This window comes from Grammomys surdaster, unplaced genomic scaffold (assembly GCF_004785775.1).
Source record: "Grammomys surdaster isolate TR1022 unplaced genomic scaffold, NIH_TR_1.0 279, whole genome shotgun sequence".
NCBI classification, from domain to species: Eukaryota; Metazoa; Chordata; class Mammalia; order Rodentia; family Muridae; genus Grammomys; species Grammomys surdaster.
This window is the reverse complement of record NW_021604720.1, coordinates 2,380,571-2,399,175: the sequence shown is the minus strand read 5'-3', so window position 1 is coordinate 2,399,175 and position 18,605 is coordinate 2,380,571. Positions and strand designations below refer to the sequence as shown.

At 38.3% G+C, this 18,605-nt stretch overlaps 1 protein-coding gene across 1 annotated transcript in view; it reads left to right on the top strand.

The window, feature by feature from the left end:
- Cep128 (centrosomal protein 128) overlaps positions 1-18,605 on the top strand; it is a 344,929-nt gene that overhangs the window by 83,494 nt on the left and 242,830 nt on the right. The window contains exon 15 of the mRNA XM_028777280.1: positions 14,166-14,516. Within this exon, the coding sequence (XP_028633113.1) occupies positions 14,166-14,516 (351 nt within the window). The remainder of the gene's footprint in view (positions 1-14,165; positions 14,517-18,605) is intronic.

Here is an 18,605-nt window from a genome sequence, read left to right as displayed (position 1 = left end):
GGAGAGAGGCTTCAGCTCACACACCCGGTAGCACTCATTGTCTTTCCAGAAGCTTGAAACATTGTTTCCCTCCCTGTGGCCTTTAAGAAAACTCTGCAAACCCTTTAACAAAACCCTGTTCATCTCCAGGAAAATAGTTTTACTTTTCAGCTCCCGGCTTCTCTGTCATCCTCCACCACCATATTTTGGAGACATGGTCTGTCTTTGTAGACTGGAGTGGCCTTAGATTCACTCCATAGCCCAGGCTGGCCCCACACTCCTGCTGTAGCCATTCAAGAGCTGTGATTACAAGACGTTCTTAACCTTTGACAGTAAAATGACTTAAATTTTTCTCAGTTGATTGGATTTAACAATACTTGTGATTATGCCGTGTTTGGTTTTCATACCTTGTGCTCTGTTCTCAGAGTGATATCTAGTATGGGCTCTGTGAGAAATAAAGGTCGGAGATCACCGAGTTGGAGCTGCTGACAACTGAGACTACTGCTAAAGTGCAGTCAAATGTCATTTAGTTTCTCCTGCACTTTTACAAAATGTTGGATAATTTGGGACTGTTGGGCGGGCTCTTGATGCCTTATGTACTTTATAACCAAATGGCAATTGACCTCCTTTAGTTGCTGGTGTGTGTTGTCTGTGTGTGTATGTGTGTGTGTGTGTGTGTGTAAAACAATAGAAGAACAGGCTACCAACTTGAGAGTAGGGGAACGGAATAGGTTTGAGTGAGGGCATGGGAGGGGCTCGAGGAAGCAAAGGGAGGAGGGAACGTGCTATAATTCTATTTCATTTAAGAACATAATAAAAAACCAAAAACATTTACTTCTGCATTTATTTATTGTGTGTGTATCTACAAATGCACATACCACAAAGTATATGGAGGTCAGAGGACAACTTGGAAGAATCAGTTGTTTCTACCATGTGGTCTCAGGGTGGACTCAAATTTCTAGGCTTGGTGGCTAGCTTCTTTACAAAGCTACTGAGTCATCTTGCTGCCTTCTACTATATTTTTGAGATGGGCCTCTCACTGTTCTTGAAGCTCTCTGATTTAGCTAGGCTCGCCAGTGATCTTTTGGGGGCCACCTGTCCTCTCTACTTGCCAGTGCTAGGTTGCAAACATGTAAAAAAATCCATGTAAACCTGTCTTTAATTGGGTTTTGAGATTGAACGAAGGTCTTGATACTTGCATAGCTAGCATTTCTCCTCTAAGCCAGACATTTCTTTTAGTTACTTTAAAAATATCAAATACATTAAACAAACAAACAAACAAGCAAGATGTACAAAAATGAGATAATTATCCAAGCCTAAGAATGTGTCTGTGTGGTTATGGTTTTAGGATTTGTTTAATCTTTGATGCCCATTCCTTTAACCACGATTCTCCTATAGTTCTATAGAATATCATATAAAGTCTAGGTAGGAAACAATTTTTTTTCCTTAAAGTTCCCAAATGTACATCCTTTATTTTGCCCTTGTTTCAGTTTTCCCTAGTTCAGTGTCTTTTTTGAGTAGATCCTAACTTATCCATCCCTTCTCCTCTCTAAGCTTTTTGGGAGTGTTCAGGCATAAGAGACAATCTCTCCAGCTGGTAAGTCTTTTGTCTGCATCATATATATATATGTGTGTGTGTGTGTGTGTGTGTGTGTTTGTACACACACACACACACACACACACATAGTCTTTTCATTGTCGTACAATGATTAGGATATATTCCTTCAAAATTTCAAAGTAGGTCACAATAAAGTAGAAAAGGAGCAACAGGACTGAGCCAGGAGCCCTGTCACCACGACAGAGTTGACTTTGTTGTTTTGATCTTGTAAGACATCGTATCAGAATATTGTCTTGTCATCGGCCAGTGTGTCCTGCATTTAGAGTGATCCGGTGACTGGCTGCCATCTGCAGGTAGCTCAGTAGAGAACAAGGTGCAAGGGCACTGGTCCATCCACTTACGCTGTGGGAGCCTGAGTGCATTTTACAGAACTATTAGCAGTCTCTAACTTTTCTATCTCGGTTTTAAAAATTGAAAACAAAATACTTGCCAGTCAAAGGCAGAGTGAGAGATAGTGATGTCTGAAGGGCTGTGTGTTCCAGGCCTCTTGTTCGTTCACCTCCCATTAGAGGACATCTTGTTGCCAGAGGACCTCCCGTCCCCCTCAATTCAGCTACATTTTCTGTCTCTTCTCCCATTGCTTGTCTTTTTTAACCTTGTTTTCCTGTGCCTTCACTCTGATGATCATGGCCTTTTGTTTTGATATTCTGCTATGCACAGATTTTGCTGTAGGCTATTTACCACTATGCACTGATGTTATAATGTAAACCTGTAGCATACCAGGAGCTCCTGTGTGGGTGCATGTTAAAAATCAGGTTTGCTTTTCTGTTCTTCCTGTGCTACCTACCACACTATGCATTATATGCTCAGTTAACATTTGTTGGGGAAGGGAATTATAGAAAAAAATCTTTTAGTAATTTTGAAAGCTACCATTGGTTGTTCAGCCCCTCCCTCCCTCCCTTCCTTTCTTCCTACCTTTTTTTCTTTGCTTCTTTCTTTCTTGCTTGGATGGGTTTTTGTTTGTTTGCTTGCTGTGGTGTGTGTGAGAGAGATAGATAGAGAGAGATGCACGTGTGTGTGTGTGTGTGTGTGTGTGTGTGTGTGTGTACACCCAGGCTAGCAGAGGACATCATATGTCCTGTTCTATCACTTTCTACTTTATTCCCTTGAGAAAGGGTCATTGATCCAGGAATTGAACTAGAGGCCAGCAGGCACTTGAATCTTGCCTCCTGCTCTTTACGAGGGCACTGGGGATCTCAGCTTGGGTCCTCAAGTCACACTTATGCAGCAAGTGTTCAGAGCCACTTCTTAAAAGCACATCGGTTTCTATAAGAACTGTCAACTTCTGGGGAAATCTTTGCTTTGTCTAACTATTGCATTACCTTTTGTTATTGATAATATTTGATGATATGTATTTGAAGCAATTGTTTTGTACTGGAGGAAAATCCAAATGGAAGTAAACCATGTTTGAGTTTGTGTAATCTGTGCTTCAAATCCTCCCCAAGAACTTAAATCTGTAAATGTATGGAAAACACTAAGAGTATTTCTCCTTTTTGTACACTTGGGTTGAACCTCATTAACCTTGATGGGTTATTTGTATTCAGAAGAATTCCAAGCACCTAATCAGTGATTCCCCTGATTTAATCTCTGCCTCTGTCTTCCATTAACTTACGTCTTCATGAAAAAAATTTGACTTTTAAATTCAGCTAAGAACTTGAAAGAAAAAAAAAACAAAAGTAAAAACAAAAACAAAAACAAAAACAAAAATAAAAAAGCCATATCAAACCAAGCTGCTAAAACATCACTTAGATTAAATGTTGAAGGTAATAACAAAGTGACAACTGACATGATTCATAAGAACAACCCTGGGAGTGAAATTCTAGAATGCACGTTTAAGACAGAGAGGGTAGTGGAACAACCAAAACTTGAAACCCATTTTATTACTCTAGAGACAGGAAGGCGGGTTCTTAGCAGAAGGTCTTTTTGAGTCCTATGTTTCCTGTGCAGATCTGGAGACTTGGTTATAAAGTGTAACTCTTAGTAGCAGGATGCTGGGAGACAGAAGTCTGAAGACCTTCATTATTCTGCATGTAATTCCTTGTTTAAATCGTAGTAGCCTTTTCCTAATTCAAATGTATGTGTTAAAGCATGGCACTATTCCTAATTTTTAATATTTGAGATACAGTATTAAGAAAACATAGAGGTCAAATTTATTGACAGTGGTTGGTCTTAGTGTACTTCTAACATTGTGGCAATTTGTTAAGTCTGTAAATGCTCTGTGTTCCTAAGAGTTTATAAAAGGTATCTCTTGGGGGAGATACTTTACAAGTGAAAACACCAGAGGGAGGCAGAACTCACAGTTCCTGGAGGCTTCAGTTGTAGTCCTCATCCTGCCTCCAGTATGCAAAGCTAGGAGTTTAAGAAGCTGGGAAATCAGAGAGCCTTTCTGTTTTCTACACTCTCTCAGTGACATGAAGAATTCTCTAGTAAGAAAAGTCGAAGTGGGGGGATGTCTTAATTTTTTTCGTTAAGGCATCATTAATATTTAAAATTTATAATGGAGATATTTAATAAAGAAATAATTCAGGAATGAGAATATCTTTAAGTTTTCTTTCCCAAAACCATGCTAAGTCCTCATTTTGGGAACAAAGCAGACATATATAAGGATAAGACTTGTGTCTGCATGTTGTGTTGTTGTGTTTGTGTAAGTGACACACGGAGGAAATCAGGTAGTAAGTGTGGGCCACAAATTGTGAAGTATTGATAGCTTTATATTACTTATAGGCTGATTTAATGTCTAAAGCAATTAAAAAGATAAAATACAGCTTTGAACATAATAACTTGGCTTGGAAAGATGGGTAATCTGAAGCAAATGAGATGCTGTCATGGTGGTGTATAAGTCCCTGACTAGCACAGATATCATGAGGAGGCGTTTGCAGGCTTTATAGCATGCAAGTTTTGCTGCTCATACATTATTCCTGCAGTCTTTAGTGTTACCTTATCTTTGGAGTAATTTTAATTTGATAGCATATCATTTTAAGTGGCAAATTAAATTTTTTTATGTGTTTGTTTCAGGGAGCTTTCTACAAGGGTATAAAGCGAGACTAGATTGTACTCAGCCTTACAAAAGCATTGGTAGTCCTGTTATACTCTTTAAAGTTTTCAAATAGTAAAATTATTTCTGTAAAAAAATGAAGCTAAGTTTTATATATATATATAATATATATTACACACACATATATATATACATATATATACATATACATACATATATACATATATACATATACATATTTTGAAAATGGTGGTTCAGATGCTGATAAATACCATGGCTAACCAAACTAAATGAAGTGTTAGTGATTTTCTTCCTTGAACAAGAATGCATTTAATTTGCCCTAGTTCCCTTAGGTAAAGCCTGGGTTTGTATCAAATGTACAGCCTCTTTTTTTAAGGGAACTGCCAATGATAGATTATAGTCAGGCAAACTTTAGTCAGTTCTGTGTTAAAGAACCAGGTAGATAGTGCCTTTAATGATGTACTAGGGTTTTGCAGAAGAGCTGGTAAGAATTTGTATTGATTACTTTTTCAGTTACAATGAAAACATTTACCTGACTAAAAGCACCTTAACTGAGGAAGGCTCATTAAATCAACAAAAGCAAGCATTTTGAGAAGGAAGATATCACCTAATACATTAGAACCATGTATTATTTATATGATTTGTCATTCAGGGTCTGGTATTCACTCATCACAATCCAAAAAGCAAACACAAGAAAAAAAAACCCAACTAGGAAATAGAAGTAGGCATATCGACTCCTCAGGTATTTCAGAAATCAATTTGATGAGATATTATCATCATACCTTTGTCCAAAAACTGATTTCCTTTTAGCCTTTTGAGTGTAATAGCTGACATGGTATCTTTGAACTCCTCAAAGGATGTTTTTATCTTCTTTCCATTTATGTGCCATACTTTTATGTTTTGCAAGATGTTATAATTTTTTATGAAATGGAGTATTTTGATAATATGTGTATTATGTACTTCTGATTTACTCTCCATTCTTTAAAAAATAATTTAGTGGCTTAGATGAAACACTTCATTTAAACTATTTTTCTGTGTGCTGTACTGTGTCTGATGTCACGTCTATGTCATGCGGTCAGTTTATATTATCTGAGATGACTAAGCCTTTAACTGGGGTCTTTTGACATACTAGTTTTCTGATTTTCCTATCAAACGTCTAGCTCATCCAACTCTCTTGCTATCTTATCCACTACTGAACTTTTGTTAAATTTAGCCTTTGCAGTCCTTCATGACAATGTATTGGAATATAATGCATTGCCCTGCAATAGCATTACAGGTTAGCTTACGTTGAATTTCTCATTGTTGACGTATGTTATGAAGTTGGGCATAAAGTTCTTTACTTGTACTATGTGCTTTGTCCTAGACATCTTTGTAACTGCATCAATATTGGTGAAGTATGGGTACATGTTTTTCATGGGTGCCTGTGTCGACCTGCTACATGGCTAAGCAAAGTTGTAGCAAGTTTGTTCTACCTCATTCAGAAGGATCCCCAAACCAGTCTGCTTAAAGCACAGACTATATATAAATGTTCTTTATTTTTTTTAGATTTATTTTCCTATTTTATGTATACAATGTTTTGCCTAAATGTATGTATGTGCACCATGTGTGTGCCTGATGCCCACAGAGGTCAGAAGATGGCATCAGACCCCTGGTATTAGAGTTATAGACAGTTGTGGACTGCCATGTGGGTGCCGGGACTCAAACCTCTGTAAGTACAGCAGGCACTCTTGGTCAACAAGCCATCTCTCCAGAATCTTCTTTTCTCTAAGTGTTAAATTACAAATCAGGAGTTACTTGGGTGAAATTATCAATCTAATGGAGTGTGAAAAATATAAATGTCCTTTAAGATATGTGTATTAGGGTTCATTTTCCCTTGTGTATTTCTGGGACCTAGAAGTTCCCTTGACTTCAAAGTTAAACATTCTGAAGAAATATGCATTTAAAATCTGTTTAATAAGTATCACAAGTAATGAAACATGTTAATATTTCCTCACAGAGATGGATATATTTAATTAATTGGACATTATTTCCTGTATTTTGCTTAAGGTTGGTATGATGTTTCATTAGGAAGTATACGTAGCTGCGTGAAACATGTTCTTATAGAACGTGTGTAGATACAGTTATTTTACTCACTAAGACTTCAGGGTCCTAGTATCAGTCTATGGATCAGTGCATGTCTGTCTGTCTGCTTAGAAGGAAGAAAGTGATAACAGTAATGTGGTTGAAATGAATAGGCCAGGGATGGAGAGTTACATGACACTGTTTTGATATGGCACCAAAGTGGTCCTTGATGTTTCATTTTCTCTGTGACTTGTTAAAAGTTTGAATCAGTTTAATGTTTTGCTTGAGGTAAGAATTTGCTCTGAGATTTTAAGTGTGTATTCTACGTCCCCATTCCTGTACTGTGGAAGAAGCTTTATATATTAGGGCCTCAGTGAGTGATGGGCTAATTTAGCGTCATGTAGATATGTTTCAAAGCTGCAGACATACTTTGATTGATTTGAGTTCTTTTGTTCAAGGAGGCTTGTCTTAGTCCTCCTGACTGGACAATTGATGAGTTGTTCTTTCCTTACGGGTTCATAAAACACTGGAATTATCCTGAAGTGAGTGAATTACTCAAGGCCTGTGATAGCATGTCAGGCTAATTTCCAACTCAGGTGAGTGGGGCATGATCTAATTGAGAATCTGAGAATTTCCCATGAGATCTCTGTAAATCATTAGTTATTTTGTCTCTTCAGCGAAGGTTAGACTTTATGCATAGTGTAGGAAGAACTGCTGTAGATACTGTTGTAACCCTAGGTGTTGTTATTGTTACTACCAGACCAGGTCCTGCCTGGGCTTCCAACAAGCATTGGCAAAGATACTTCAAAACTCCCAGAGGCTCAGAGTGGGTGTCCACCACAGGAGAGCATGGCATCTCTGACTGCCAGTAGTGACAAACGGGGAGCAAGACGATAACCTTTGACGTACTTCTGTACTCCAAATCTATTACATCTGTTTTACAGATCTGATTTGTTCTCTGCCGCAACCCCCCAACCCCCCAAAATACCAACCCAGCTCAGGAGGGTCTTTGTTCATAGAGTTCTTATTAAGGATACTTGTTGTTGGCTTATATAAATCTTATTTCCAGTGGCTTGTTGACCATTGCTTGCTTTAAGGCTACTGTTTTTATTTTCGTGAAGAGCAAAGATTTGCATAGCAGTGCTCGAGATGAACTACTGTAGTATGTTCAGATACATAATACTCTTCACTGTAGTGTGTTTCTAGAAACTGCATTGTGGTACTCTTTTGGTTGAGAGTTTTTATGAAAAGTATTGACATTCATGTTCTTTTTTTTTGTTTTGATTTGTTTTTCGAGACAGGGTTTTTCTGTGTATCTCTGGCTGTCCTGGAACTCACTCTGTAGACCAGGCTGGCCTTGAACTCAGAAATCCGCCTGTCTCTGCCTCCCAAGTGCTGGGATTAAAGGCGTGCGCCACCACCACCCGGCCTGAAACTCGTGTTCTCACCAAAGATTTGTAACCAAACAGTCATTTTTGAAATCAACTTAATAAAAATATACAGATATTTACCCTCTGTATTAATTATAATGTAAAAGTTATTCTTTATGGTCCATTAAATGGCTATAATATAAACATCTGTATAATTCTATAGAGTACATTTTTAAATTGTAGGATATTTAATAGTATGTGTATAAACATAAAGTCATAGGTATATGTGATATATATATGTATATATAAATGTGTGTATATATATGTGCATATATATGTACACTCATCCTCCCATCTACAAATATATAATGTGTACGCATATATGTTTATATATACATGTGTATATATGTGCATGTATATATATGTGCACCTCCCCATACACATATAGACACACAGACACATGCACACAGAGACAGACACATGCACACACAGACACACACACACACACACACACACACACACCCCAGACAGAGCAGTGACTAGAGACTTTGCAGTTGGTTGTCACTTTCTGCCCCTGGGATTTAGAAGGGCTTTGCTCCCCAGTTTTTTCGGATGTTATGAAACTAGAAAACTTGAACACATGTAACAAGTGGCCTTCTCACTTCACTGATTTTCAATAGAAAACACAAGATTTACAAATGATTGTATTTTCATTTGGCTATCCTGGTTTGGGGATTATTTAATGAACATTGTGACATCATATCATTCTGAGTCCTTGCCTCAGCTCTTGTTCATTTGTATTTGGGAGACCTGTCCTTGTGGTCACATCCACTTGTTCTTGTTTGCTTTCTCTGAAGGATTGCAAAGGTCAGGAGTCTAGGCACACTGCTGCTGTAGTGCTGGACACTGAATTCTCACATAGGCTGAGCTGGGCGTTCTTTTTTCAGTTTCTGTCTTCATTTCCCTAACCCTGCCTCTCCTCTTTAACCCTTTGATTTAGCAATGTGAATCCCCTCCTTTTGTTCACAGTCAGTACCTAAGGAAGGGCAGGAGCACCATTGCAAGGAGCACCATTGCTAATTAGGAAGTACTGTACAATGAGATGAAGACACCGAGGGATGGGACATCCAAACATACGAGCAGTGTGAATGTGAAGGACAGTGAGATTTCAAACAGAGAAGGGTTGCTCATGTATGTCACATGTATGACAGGTGACTCGGCTCTCCTCCCTCTTCCCCTACAAGGCTATGTGATTCTCTGGGACAGCAGAACATATGCCATCATAGTTGTCTTTTTATCATAGCAGTTTGCATATTCCTGAGCACACTAAATGTGTGTTGTATTGAATCAAAACATGCAGAGGATTTTCCTTAGAAAAACTGACAGGTGTTCATTTTTTCCTTTTGAAGGTCCTTTGAAGGCTACAGGTTGCTCTTATCTGTTAAAAGCCAGCTTTATTGACTTTGCTTCAGTTGAGTTAAGTTGAAAAAAAAGAATTGGTCCTAAAAGTCTGTTCTTGCTTTCAGTGGATAATGTTCAGTTACTTTTAATGGTGCCATAATATTTGAATATGTGAGTATTAGCATAATGCCCGTTAGTGATTAATCTTCCTCAGTTACATATCTGATCATGTTATTCCCTTGCCGGGAAACCTTTGAAAGTTCCAAGTGGATTTTGGCATCTTCTCAGCTCGATTTCTGACCTTAGCTTCCAGTCTTTTTTTTTTTTGGCCATTTAGAATGAGTAGTCTTCATTTGACCGAGTTGCTCATTTCTATTCCTTTAGACAGATCTTTTCCTCTCATTTTACATTGCTTGCTAGTCATCTTCTTTTTTCCCCCTTTGATATCTCACTGAACAGATGGGTTCTTTCGAATCTACTGACTGAAATCGTGTTTCTACTAACATCAGTGGTCTTGTTTCCTGCACCCCATTCCCACCCAATAGCATTTGACCAGTCAGCATTTCTTGTGGAGTATTTTCCTCAGTGCCTAGCACATGGTCTTTGGTCTTGAACATTCTAGGTAGGAGATTCTGCACATACCTGTTTATTTATTCATTTATATAGTGTTTATGTTTTGAGACAGGGTCTTGCTATGTGTTTTAGTTAACCTGGAACTCATTCTATATCTCAGGCTTACATTGAGTTTTTGTCAATTTTGCCTCAGCTTCCCAAGTCTTGGGATTACATGCTTGGGCCAGCATGTCTAGCAAGAATAGGAAGGTTCTCTACGCCCCCACCACAATTCTGGGGGTTGATCCCATGGCATTCTATATGCTAGGCAAGTTCTTTACCTCTGTACTATGACTCTAGTGCCTGATTTTTGTTTTAATTCATGTCAAGCCTTTTCCTGTGATTCTTACCCCCTTACCCCTCCAGTTTCTACAAATTTCTAGGAATATCTGTGCATTGATATTTATGTAATTCCTATTCCAGGATTCCTTTCTGGTTTTGACCATTTATACAGATATTAAAGTTCTTAGCCCATATTCAGGATTAATGCAGTGATGTATCAATTGGCTCACAAGGACTTATGGCTAGTCCGTTCTATGTAAGTAAAATACTTACATTAACTTTCATTGCTTGCTCTGCTTCAACTCCCTCTCTCTAACATGTAGGCATTGTGCACTAATTTTCTAATTATAATATGGCCTCTGGTCAGATATCAAGATCTGTTCTTAATTTCTTAAATGTGCCACGTACTCTTCATGTGGTTTTGAGATGTTGCTTGAGTTGTGATTCCTAGGAGAGGTTGGTGTTCTTTGATTCACTTGTAAATAGAATAGCTTTGGTTCAGAAGGCTTAGTCTCAGAGCTGGGATTTGAAGTAAAACCTGAGTGAGTCTTGCTACTGTTTACTTTGCTTAGACTGTATAAATAATGTGCTTTATGTTGAATGTCTATTTGTTTCTTTTGTCTTTGCATTTGAATTTTGATGTGTATTAGGCAGATGGTGGGTGCTTATGTGACCATCCCAAAGTTAAATCCCACTGTTAAACCTTCTAATGAGTTCACTGCTAGAGGGATTGTGCGTTTCATGTTTGACTCTGCTAGGGGAGAACTGGATACTTGCTCCTGTTTTCCATGGGCATATGCCTCTATCCTGTTTTCCTCTGCTTATTTTTCTTGGTGTCCTTTAATTTTACTAAACTGTATCACAAGTCTGACTATAAAGTGCTTTACATCCTTCTAGATCTCACCAAACCCAAGGCCTTTAACATAAGTACACACCAACGTCTTCTCCCCTTTGAAGAATGAGAGGAGAGATGGAAATGAGGTGTATGAAGTTTTCAGGTTTATTTGGAAGATCTAATAACATTTTAATAATGTATGGGAAGTAATTCTTAGTTAAATAGGGGGTTTCTGTGTGTTGTTTTTTTTTTTTTTACTTTCTCCTTTTACATCATCTAAACAGGGACTAAATGTTATCAAGATATGCTACAGGGGCTGAGATAGTTCTGTACCTTCTAACTGTAAAGTTCCCTCCAGGAAACAGCATTACTGGTTTATTTGTGTACTGATGATGGAGTCCTATAGAGGCCACAGAGACATATTAGCCCTTGGAAAGATTCAGAGTTGTATAGGTAAATCATTTTGGTGGTACCCTGCCTTAACTGCCTCAGTTTAGCCTATGAAGAGTTGGGTTGCATACTAAAAGTGGGTGAAAGCTGGCAGAGTAGTAAATGAGATAGTTTGGAATGGCCATTGTGTAAATTGGATAAAGGTGTGGAAACATTTCTGAGTGCTGGAAGGTGGCTCCTGGTTTGTGATTGAATTGACTAGTGCTCCTGTGTGATATTTCCTCCCTCAAGAGATTCAGAGCTTGTGGTAGGGATTAGGAAATTGCCTAGTTCATCCACAGTTGGTGGTTTTGTTGATGAAAGAGTTTGAAAGGTCAGCAAGAAATGAATAAAGTGAAAGAATATGGAAGTTATGAACCCTGGTTTGAAAGCTTACAAAAAGGATGCCAAGTCCTCTCCTTGATAATGATCAGGTCCAGCAACAGGAGGGAACCTGCTAGTGTTAGTTTTCACTGCTGTTCAGTGTTACTTGGAGGTTGGTTGTGACTAGCTTTCCAACTAAACTGTCAGTTTCTTTGACACATATGCTATCTAGAAGCTAGGTGTCTGACAGAGTAGCTATGAGCACTCTCCTTTTAAGTCATTTGTTGCCAAAACAGACAAGAAGGAACTCCCCACCCCTGCCTTTGTTGTCAAATTCGAAATCATGTGGCTGTTGCTCATTGATAAGGATGATTTCTAGAGTGTCAGTAAAGCTTGTAGCATAAGGGCAAATGGGAAACCACAATCACTAGGAGTTCCTGATCTCAGCTTAGAATTTTCCATGCAAACAAGCACATACTTCTCAGTTTACTGTTTGATTTGGGTGGACAACGGAGTGACTCAAGTCTTCCAGGCTTCCTTGAACTTAGTGAACTGAGAAAATGCAAACCTGTTGCTCTGAAAGTGAACTTTGGTTTTAAGGCATTGGTATTTGTTTGAAAAGAAACTTTTGGTATAATGTTAAACTGACTTTTTAATAGTGACAAAATTTTTTCTCATATAATATATCCCAATTATGCTTTCCCTTCTCTCCATTCCTCCCAGTTCCTCCCCAACTCCCCTCCCATTTGGACCCAACTCCTTTCTTTCATTAGAAAACAAATAGGCTTCTATTTGAAGATCTCATGTAGAATATATATATGTGTGTATATATATATATATTCATTTTTTATATTAGGAAGATTATTTTTATTATTATTGGGAACATTCTGCTGTATTATGTCTTCCTATTATCCTTCATTTTATCCATCTCTTTTTTTAGCTCCTCATTCCTCCTTTCTCTCTCTCTCTCTCTCTCTCTCTTTCTCTCTCTCTCTCTTTTCATCTTTCCACTTGACCCTCCTGTTCCAGCCTTCCCCCACTTCCAACCATAACTATCTATTCTTTTTCCCTTTTCTAAGGAGATCTGTCTGTCCCCCTCTATCCCTTTTCTTTATAGCTAGCCTCTGGGATTCTATGGATTGGAGCTTGGTTATCATTGAATTATGGGGGAATGGGGCTTATCTTTGACTCATTGATTGTGGCTGATGAAATTGAGGCTTGTAAGTGCTGCTGTTGAGGTTAGGTCTCTGTACGTGCTCCAGCCTGTCTGTTTGTCAGTGCCTTTGTGCACATAGATGGTGTTTTCTGCCATGATTCACAGCATCATTTTAGCTTGTTGGATTCATTGTTATTTGGACCAATGGCTTTTTAGAGTTATTTTTGTCATTTCTAGGCATAGGAAAGTGACTGTCAGGAGGGATATCTCTTGCAAACCACTGCAAATACTTATTTCTGTGCTTGTGACTTCCTTACAAGGCTTAATGAATGAAATAACATGTTTTACTCACATAAAACCAAACTCTCATTTTAATTCAATATTTAATTATTTTCATACTAAATATGTGTTATACATCATGATTTAGTATAACGTTCCAAATGTAAAAATTACCCACCACTCCCTGTCTGAGGAGAACTACATTTTAAGATACTTGCCTTGACCAGAGAAATGTCCTGAATAAATTTAACTTTATTTAAAAATCTATACTGCAGTGGTTCATATCAGCTTGAGAGCAGTGCTAGAAATACCACTGCCATTTCACAGGGGATCTTTGAGAGGAACTTTGAAGCCTAGTATTATTGACAGTAGTGCGTCCATCAATACTCATGTTATTGTTACTGATTTATTGTTTTATTATTATAAAGTTTCAGGTGCTGCTAGAAAGTAAAATGTGACGTAATTGCTTCTAAGAGTTTTTTTAATAAGCTGATACATTTTAAATCACTGACATTGCTTCTGTTGAACAAGAAGCTAGGTTTTTACTAAAATAGCACATTTTTTTCAGCACTGCCTTCTATTTTTGTGGTAATCACAAAGATATAGTGAGAAAGAAAGATAATAGTTTATCCCCAGCTAATTTGACTATTAAATACATAGAATGAACTGCACATTCTAGATTGTGAATGAAACTGGGTAGTGGTAACTTTTGTCTTTGTGACAGTTCAGAGTCTTAGTTTGCGTGGTACATACCCAACATTGACAAGAATTTAATCTTAGTGTTCCATGTGGTTAATTTCTAGAATCTAACACGTGACTTGGAGAACAGGGAAAAACAACAGCTGCAGATGTTGGATCAACTTACAGAGATCCAGAATCACTTTGAGACCTGTGAAGCCAATCGTAAGCGGACTGACCTCCAGATCACAGAGCTAAGTCAACATGCAGAGGATGCGACTAAGCAGGCAGAACACTACCTTAGTGAGTTTCAGAGGTCCGAAGCCCTGCGAGAAGAGGCTGAGAAGAAGAGAGAGGACCTGAAAACAAAGGCCCAGGAATCTATCCGGCAGTGGAAGTTGAAGCATAAGAAGTTGGAACGATCAATGGAGAAACAAGCTGAAACCCTTGTCCAGCTGACAGATAAGAACAGCCAGGTACACAATCCAGGTTCTTAACTCTTTGCTTGTGCAAGCTTTGAACAACCACTTGAGGACCATGCTGTGTCTATAAGTGTCCTCAAACAAAGAGCTTTAAGTATTGTCTACTTGAAGGAAAAACATTATTTAGAGTTTGGATTTTTCAGATCTTCTAAAATATTTTAGTAGTCGTTGGCTTTTCAGAGTTAGTTGAGGGATCTTCTATGTTCTGTCTCAGTTTACCTTATGAGTTCCGTAAATTAAGTTATTTTTTCTGTATCTAACTTTCCAGTTGATAGGTCACCTAATCTTCCTTACATCATGTGGCTTTACCCCTACTGCATGTATTTAAAATCTCATTTATTTTAGTATTTTGATTTAAGAATATGGTAGAAAGAAGGCATGTTGAAAATGTAGTCATTACTAATGAGTTACTCTGGGAGGTGTTATAATACAGTGATCTAAGTGAGTGACATTGACGGTCCCATTGACAGAAAGTACATCAGATCACAGGGCTCCTTATGACTAACTTATGATCTTCTGACAGCAACAGAAAAGCCTGGTGCTAATCTTTCCATGTATTGATGTTATCTTGTCTCTTGTGCAATTAGTTACTATAAAGAGATTTTTTTTTGATGCTTCTGGGTTGATTTTTACCTATATCTTTGGGTTGAACTAAACACCAATTAATAAGAATAAAAAGCCATGATTGATTTTTGTCTTGGTTTATTATATGTACTTTGTTTTTTGTCAAGAACTCTGAATAGTCCAGAATAATCATGTGGTTAAGCGGACATTCTTTGGAAGTAATAATACTAACATCAAAACATGAAAATGCTGGGTGATTTTGTTTATAGGATCTCTTGACGTCATCCCTGATAATGGCACATGCTCATTTTCAGTCAGATGTCATGACTGTGAGGTCTCATCTTTTCTGTATGCATTTTTCAGATTTAAGATCAAGGAAGCCTGTGCTCACTGTGGAATGCTTTCCGTTTTAGCTCGTCTGACACACAGTGAGTGGCTGGTTGCCAGGAGGTAAAGCAGTCCTAAAGTGTTGGACTTGACTCTCAATTGATTTGATCCCAGTAAATTCCTCAACCTTGATTACACTGTTGTCGGCCTGGCCTGGCAGCTCGTTCTGTGATCATGCCTGTAAGGGAAGGCAGCTGGAGAGTAGACAGTTGCTATTGATTGACTGTGCGCTATCTGGGGAATCTTACTGCATTAGAGGAAATTTAGAATGGTCCGTGTCACCAGGCAGTATCCCAATTTATGGTACTGAGCACTTATTAGATAGAGTTTTCAGAATGCTAAAAATTATTAAACAATCGTGCCCCCAGAATATTCCTGACAAAATTATTTCTTTATCACTTAGCATTACTGATGATAAGCAGAGAAGTAGTTCTTAAGTGATTGCTGCAGTTAGGGTAAGATTACAATTATCACAGCAGGCATTGTAATTTCTCCTTTAAAAACCTGAAAAATTAATGCAGCATGTCTGAGCAATGGTTAATCAAGGGAGAAAGGATTAGAAACGTTACACTGAAGCTCCAAGTGTTCAGTAAATCTGCAGTGTGCAAATATGTGGCAACCAGTTTTGGGAAAAGGTAGAAGTATCCTGTGGCTGAAATGATGGCTCACACTTGCTGTTCATGTATGATGAGCACCTGACACTGGGTCATGAGAACTCATGTAAGAGCTAGGCACAGTGGTGCATACCTCTGACCCCAGCCTGGCCATCAGAGGCAGGTGGCCTGAGGGGCTTCTTGGTCAGCTGGTTAGCCAAGACACCAGCTTCAGGTTCAGTGAGACACTTGATCTTTAAAAAATGGTGGAGAGTAATAGAGAAGCATATCCTGATGTTGGGGTGGGGTCAGAGGTCAGGGGTACAGTGTGTACTTGGCATATTAAGTGCCCTAGGTTCAATTCCCAGTAACACACAGACACACACAGACACATACACATACACAGAGACAGACATATACATACACACACACACACACACACACACACACACACAGAGAGAGAGAGAGGGGGGGGGGCGAGAGAGAAAGAGAGAGAGAGAGAGAGAGAGAGAGAGAGAGAGAGAGAAAGAAAGAGAGAGAGAATTGAATATTCTCTATAAGGAATATTTACTTAATATTTAACTTTTAATAAAAATAACAGAAATACCATAAGGCAAAATATAGCATCCTCTTTTGTTTTGGACTAATTAGCTTCATAAAATGACACTTGGGTATATTTTGAAAAGTATTTTAAAGTGAAAATGATACTTACAAATATGACATCTTGTAGTTAAAAGAATAAATTAATTTTTAATAAATAACTTTGGAGCTTTGTTGATCCATTCTGTGTGGTAAAGTGATATTTCTATTTGTAAAATGACTCTATGCCTACTATGTTTCTCTTTGTACCATGATGTATATTCTGCTCTAAGATTTGCCACTTAAAAGTGTATGAAAAGACTAAATACTTTTTAAAATCGCCTTCATTTCTTTTTCTTATGCTCATTTATGGGATCTTGGTCACATGGTACAAAACTATTTTACTTATGAAGGGACATGCAATTTTAAATAAAAAGCATATATTATTACAGAAAATGGCATCAAAAAGCAACAAAGGTCAGATCATTTTTCTTCCCTTTAAGGAAAGGACTTAACTATTTCAACCAGGGGCCATTACCCATCCGATGATCATCCAGGGAGACTGCAGAGAGAATTGATCTCCAGGGATCTGGCTGTCCATCAAGACATTTTAGTTTCTCAGTTCTTTTTAAGTCCCGTTGGAAATGGTTGTTTTCAGATGCCCTTTGAAAAGTCCAGAGGAAGAATTAGAAATCTGAGTGTGATCCTAGTGCGTGACGTTTCTAATTTTCCCCATGCTTTCCTATACTGTAGTCAGTACAGCTAGTATTTCTTGCGTGGTCCTTTCTGTCTTCTGCTGAGTTGGCAGAATTATCAGCTGGCTTATGTACTGAGCTGTTTGCTTGTGTGTGACTTTACGAATCTTCATTTGCCATCCTTTTCATTTATGCATTTCTCCCCTGCTGAGAGATGTTATCTCCTGCCCTGTAAGATTGGAACTGTTGTAATAGTTTAAGGTAAGAAGGCTCATTGCTGATGTGTTCCACTTCCTGAGTATGTTCGGAAGCCTATGAGATGTAGTTCAGGAAAGTACCGGCATTTTCTGCAGTTTTCTTCTTTGTCTTCTTGGGGAACAGCATTAAAACTTCCCTTATGTACTCTTAGTAAAATTAAAATGGTGATGTGGACTTTGGCCTGAGGTCTTGGAGTTGTCCTTTCTTCTGCTCTTACTTACTACGGTTTGCACAACATTCTTGTGCTTGCCTGTCTACAACATTCTTTTCCATTCTTATTCCTCACTGCCCCGTCCCCTAGTAGGTTTCCAGATCTCTCAAGGGGTTTGTTGCCCATCTCATCTTCCCCTCCTATCTGTTAAATATAATTCCTGTCATTACTCAGAGTTTGTCAGGTTCACATTGAAATCTGCATGTCATTCCTCTCTGTTGGATCTGCTCTAGCTGCTGATTCCTACAGTTGAGATTTGTCTTTATCTACAATTGTCTTTCATTCACACCTTCAGTTGTAGAGTCTCGGTCTGGGATCTTTCAAGTTTTATCACACCCAGCTCTTAACCACAAGCAAATGTATGGCTAGTACTTGGTTTTTAGGATCTATATTGCCAAAGACACTCAAGACCTGACTAGTGTTCTGTAATTTTACAACCTGAGCTGTCATTTTTCATGTAACTCGACCCGGTCTTGGAACGCTGGGAATAGGGGAACCATAGAAAATTGTGAAGTAGCAGAGCCTAGGATTTGAAGGATTATTACCTAACCATTGTATTTATGGATCTGTTGCACTGTGAGAAAAAGAAAGATTCTTGCTGTTTCAGTCAATGTCTAGAGGAGAACATTCTCCAACCCTCAACTTTAGCTGAAAGCCTCTTGACTCATGGCTAGGGTCACTGTGGTCTCTTTTCCAAGCATGAATCATGTATTGAAGTTGTCTCCTCTTAGATTCTTGCCACACTAACATCACAGGGCATCTTCATCTTCTTTAGATTCCACTAAAAAGGTGTGTC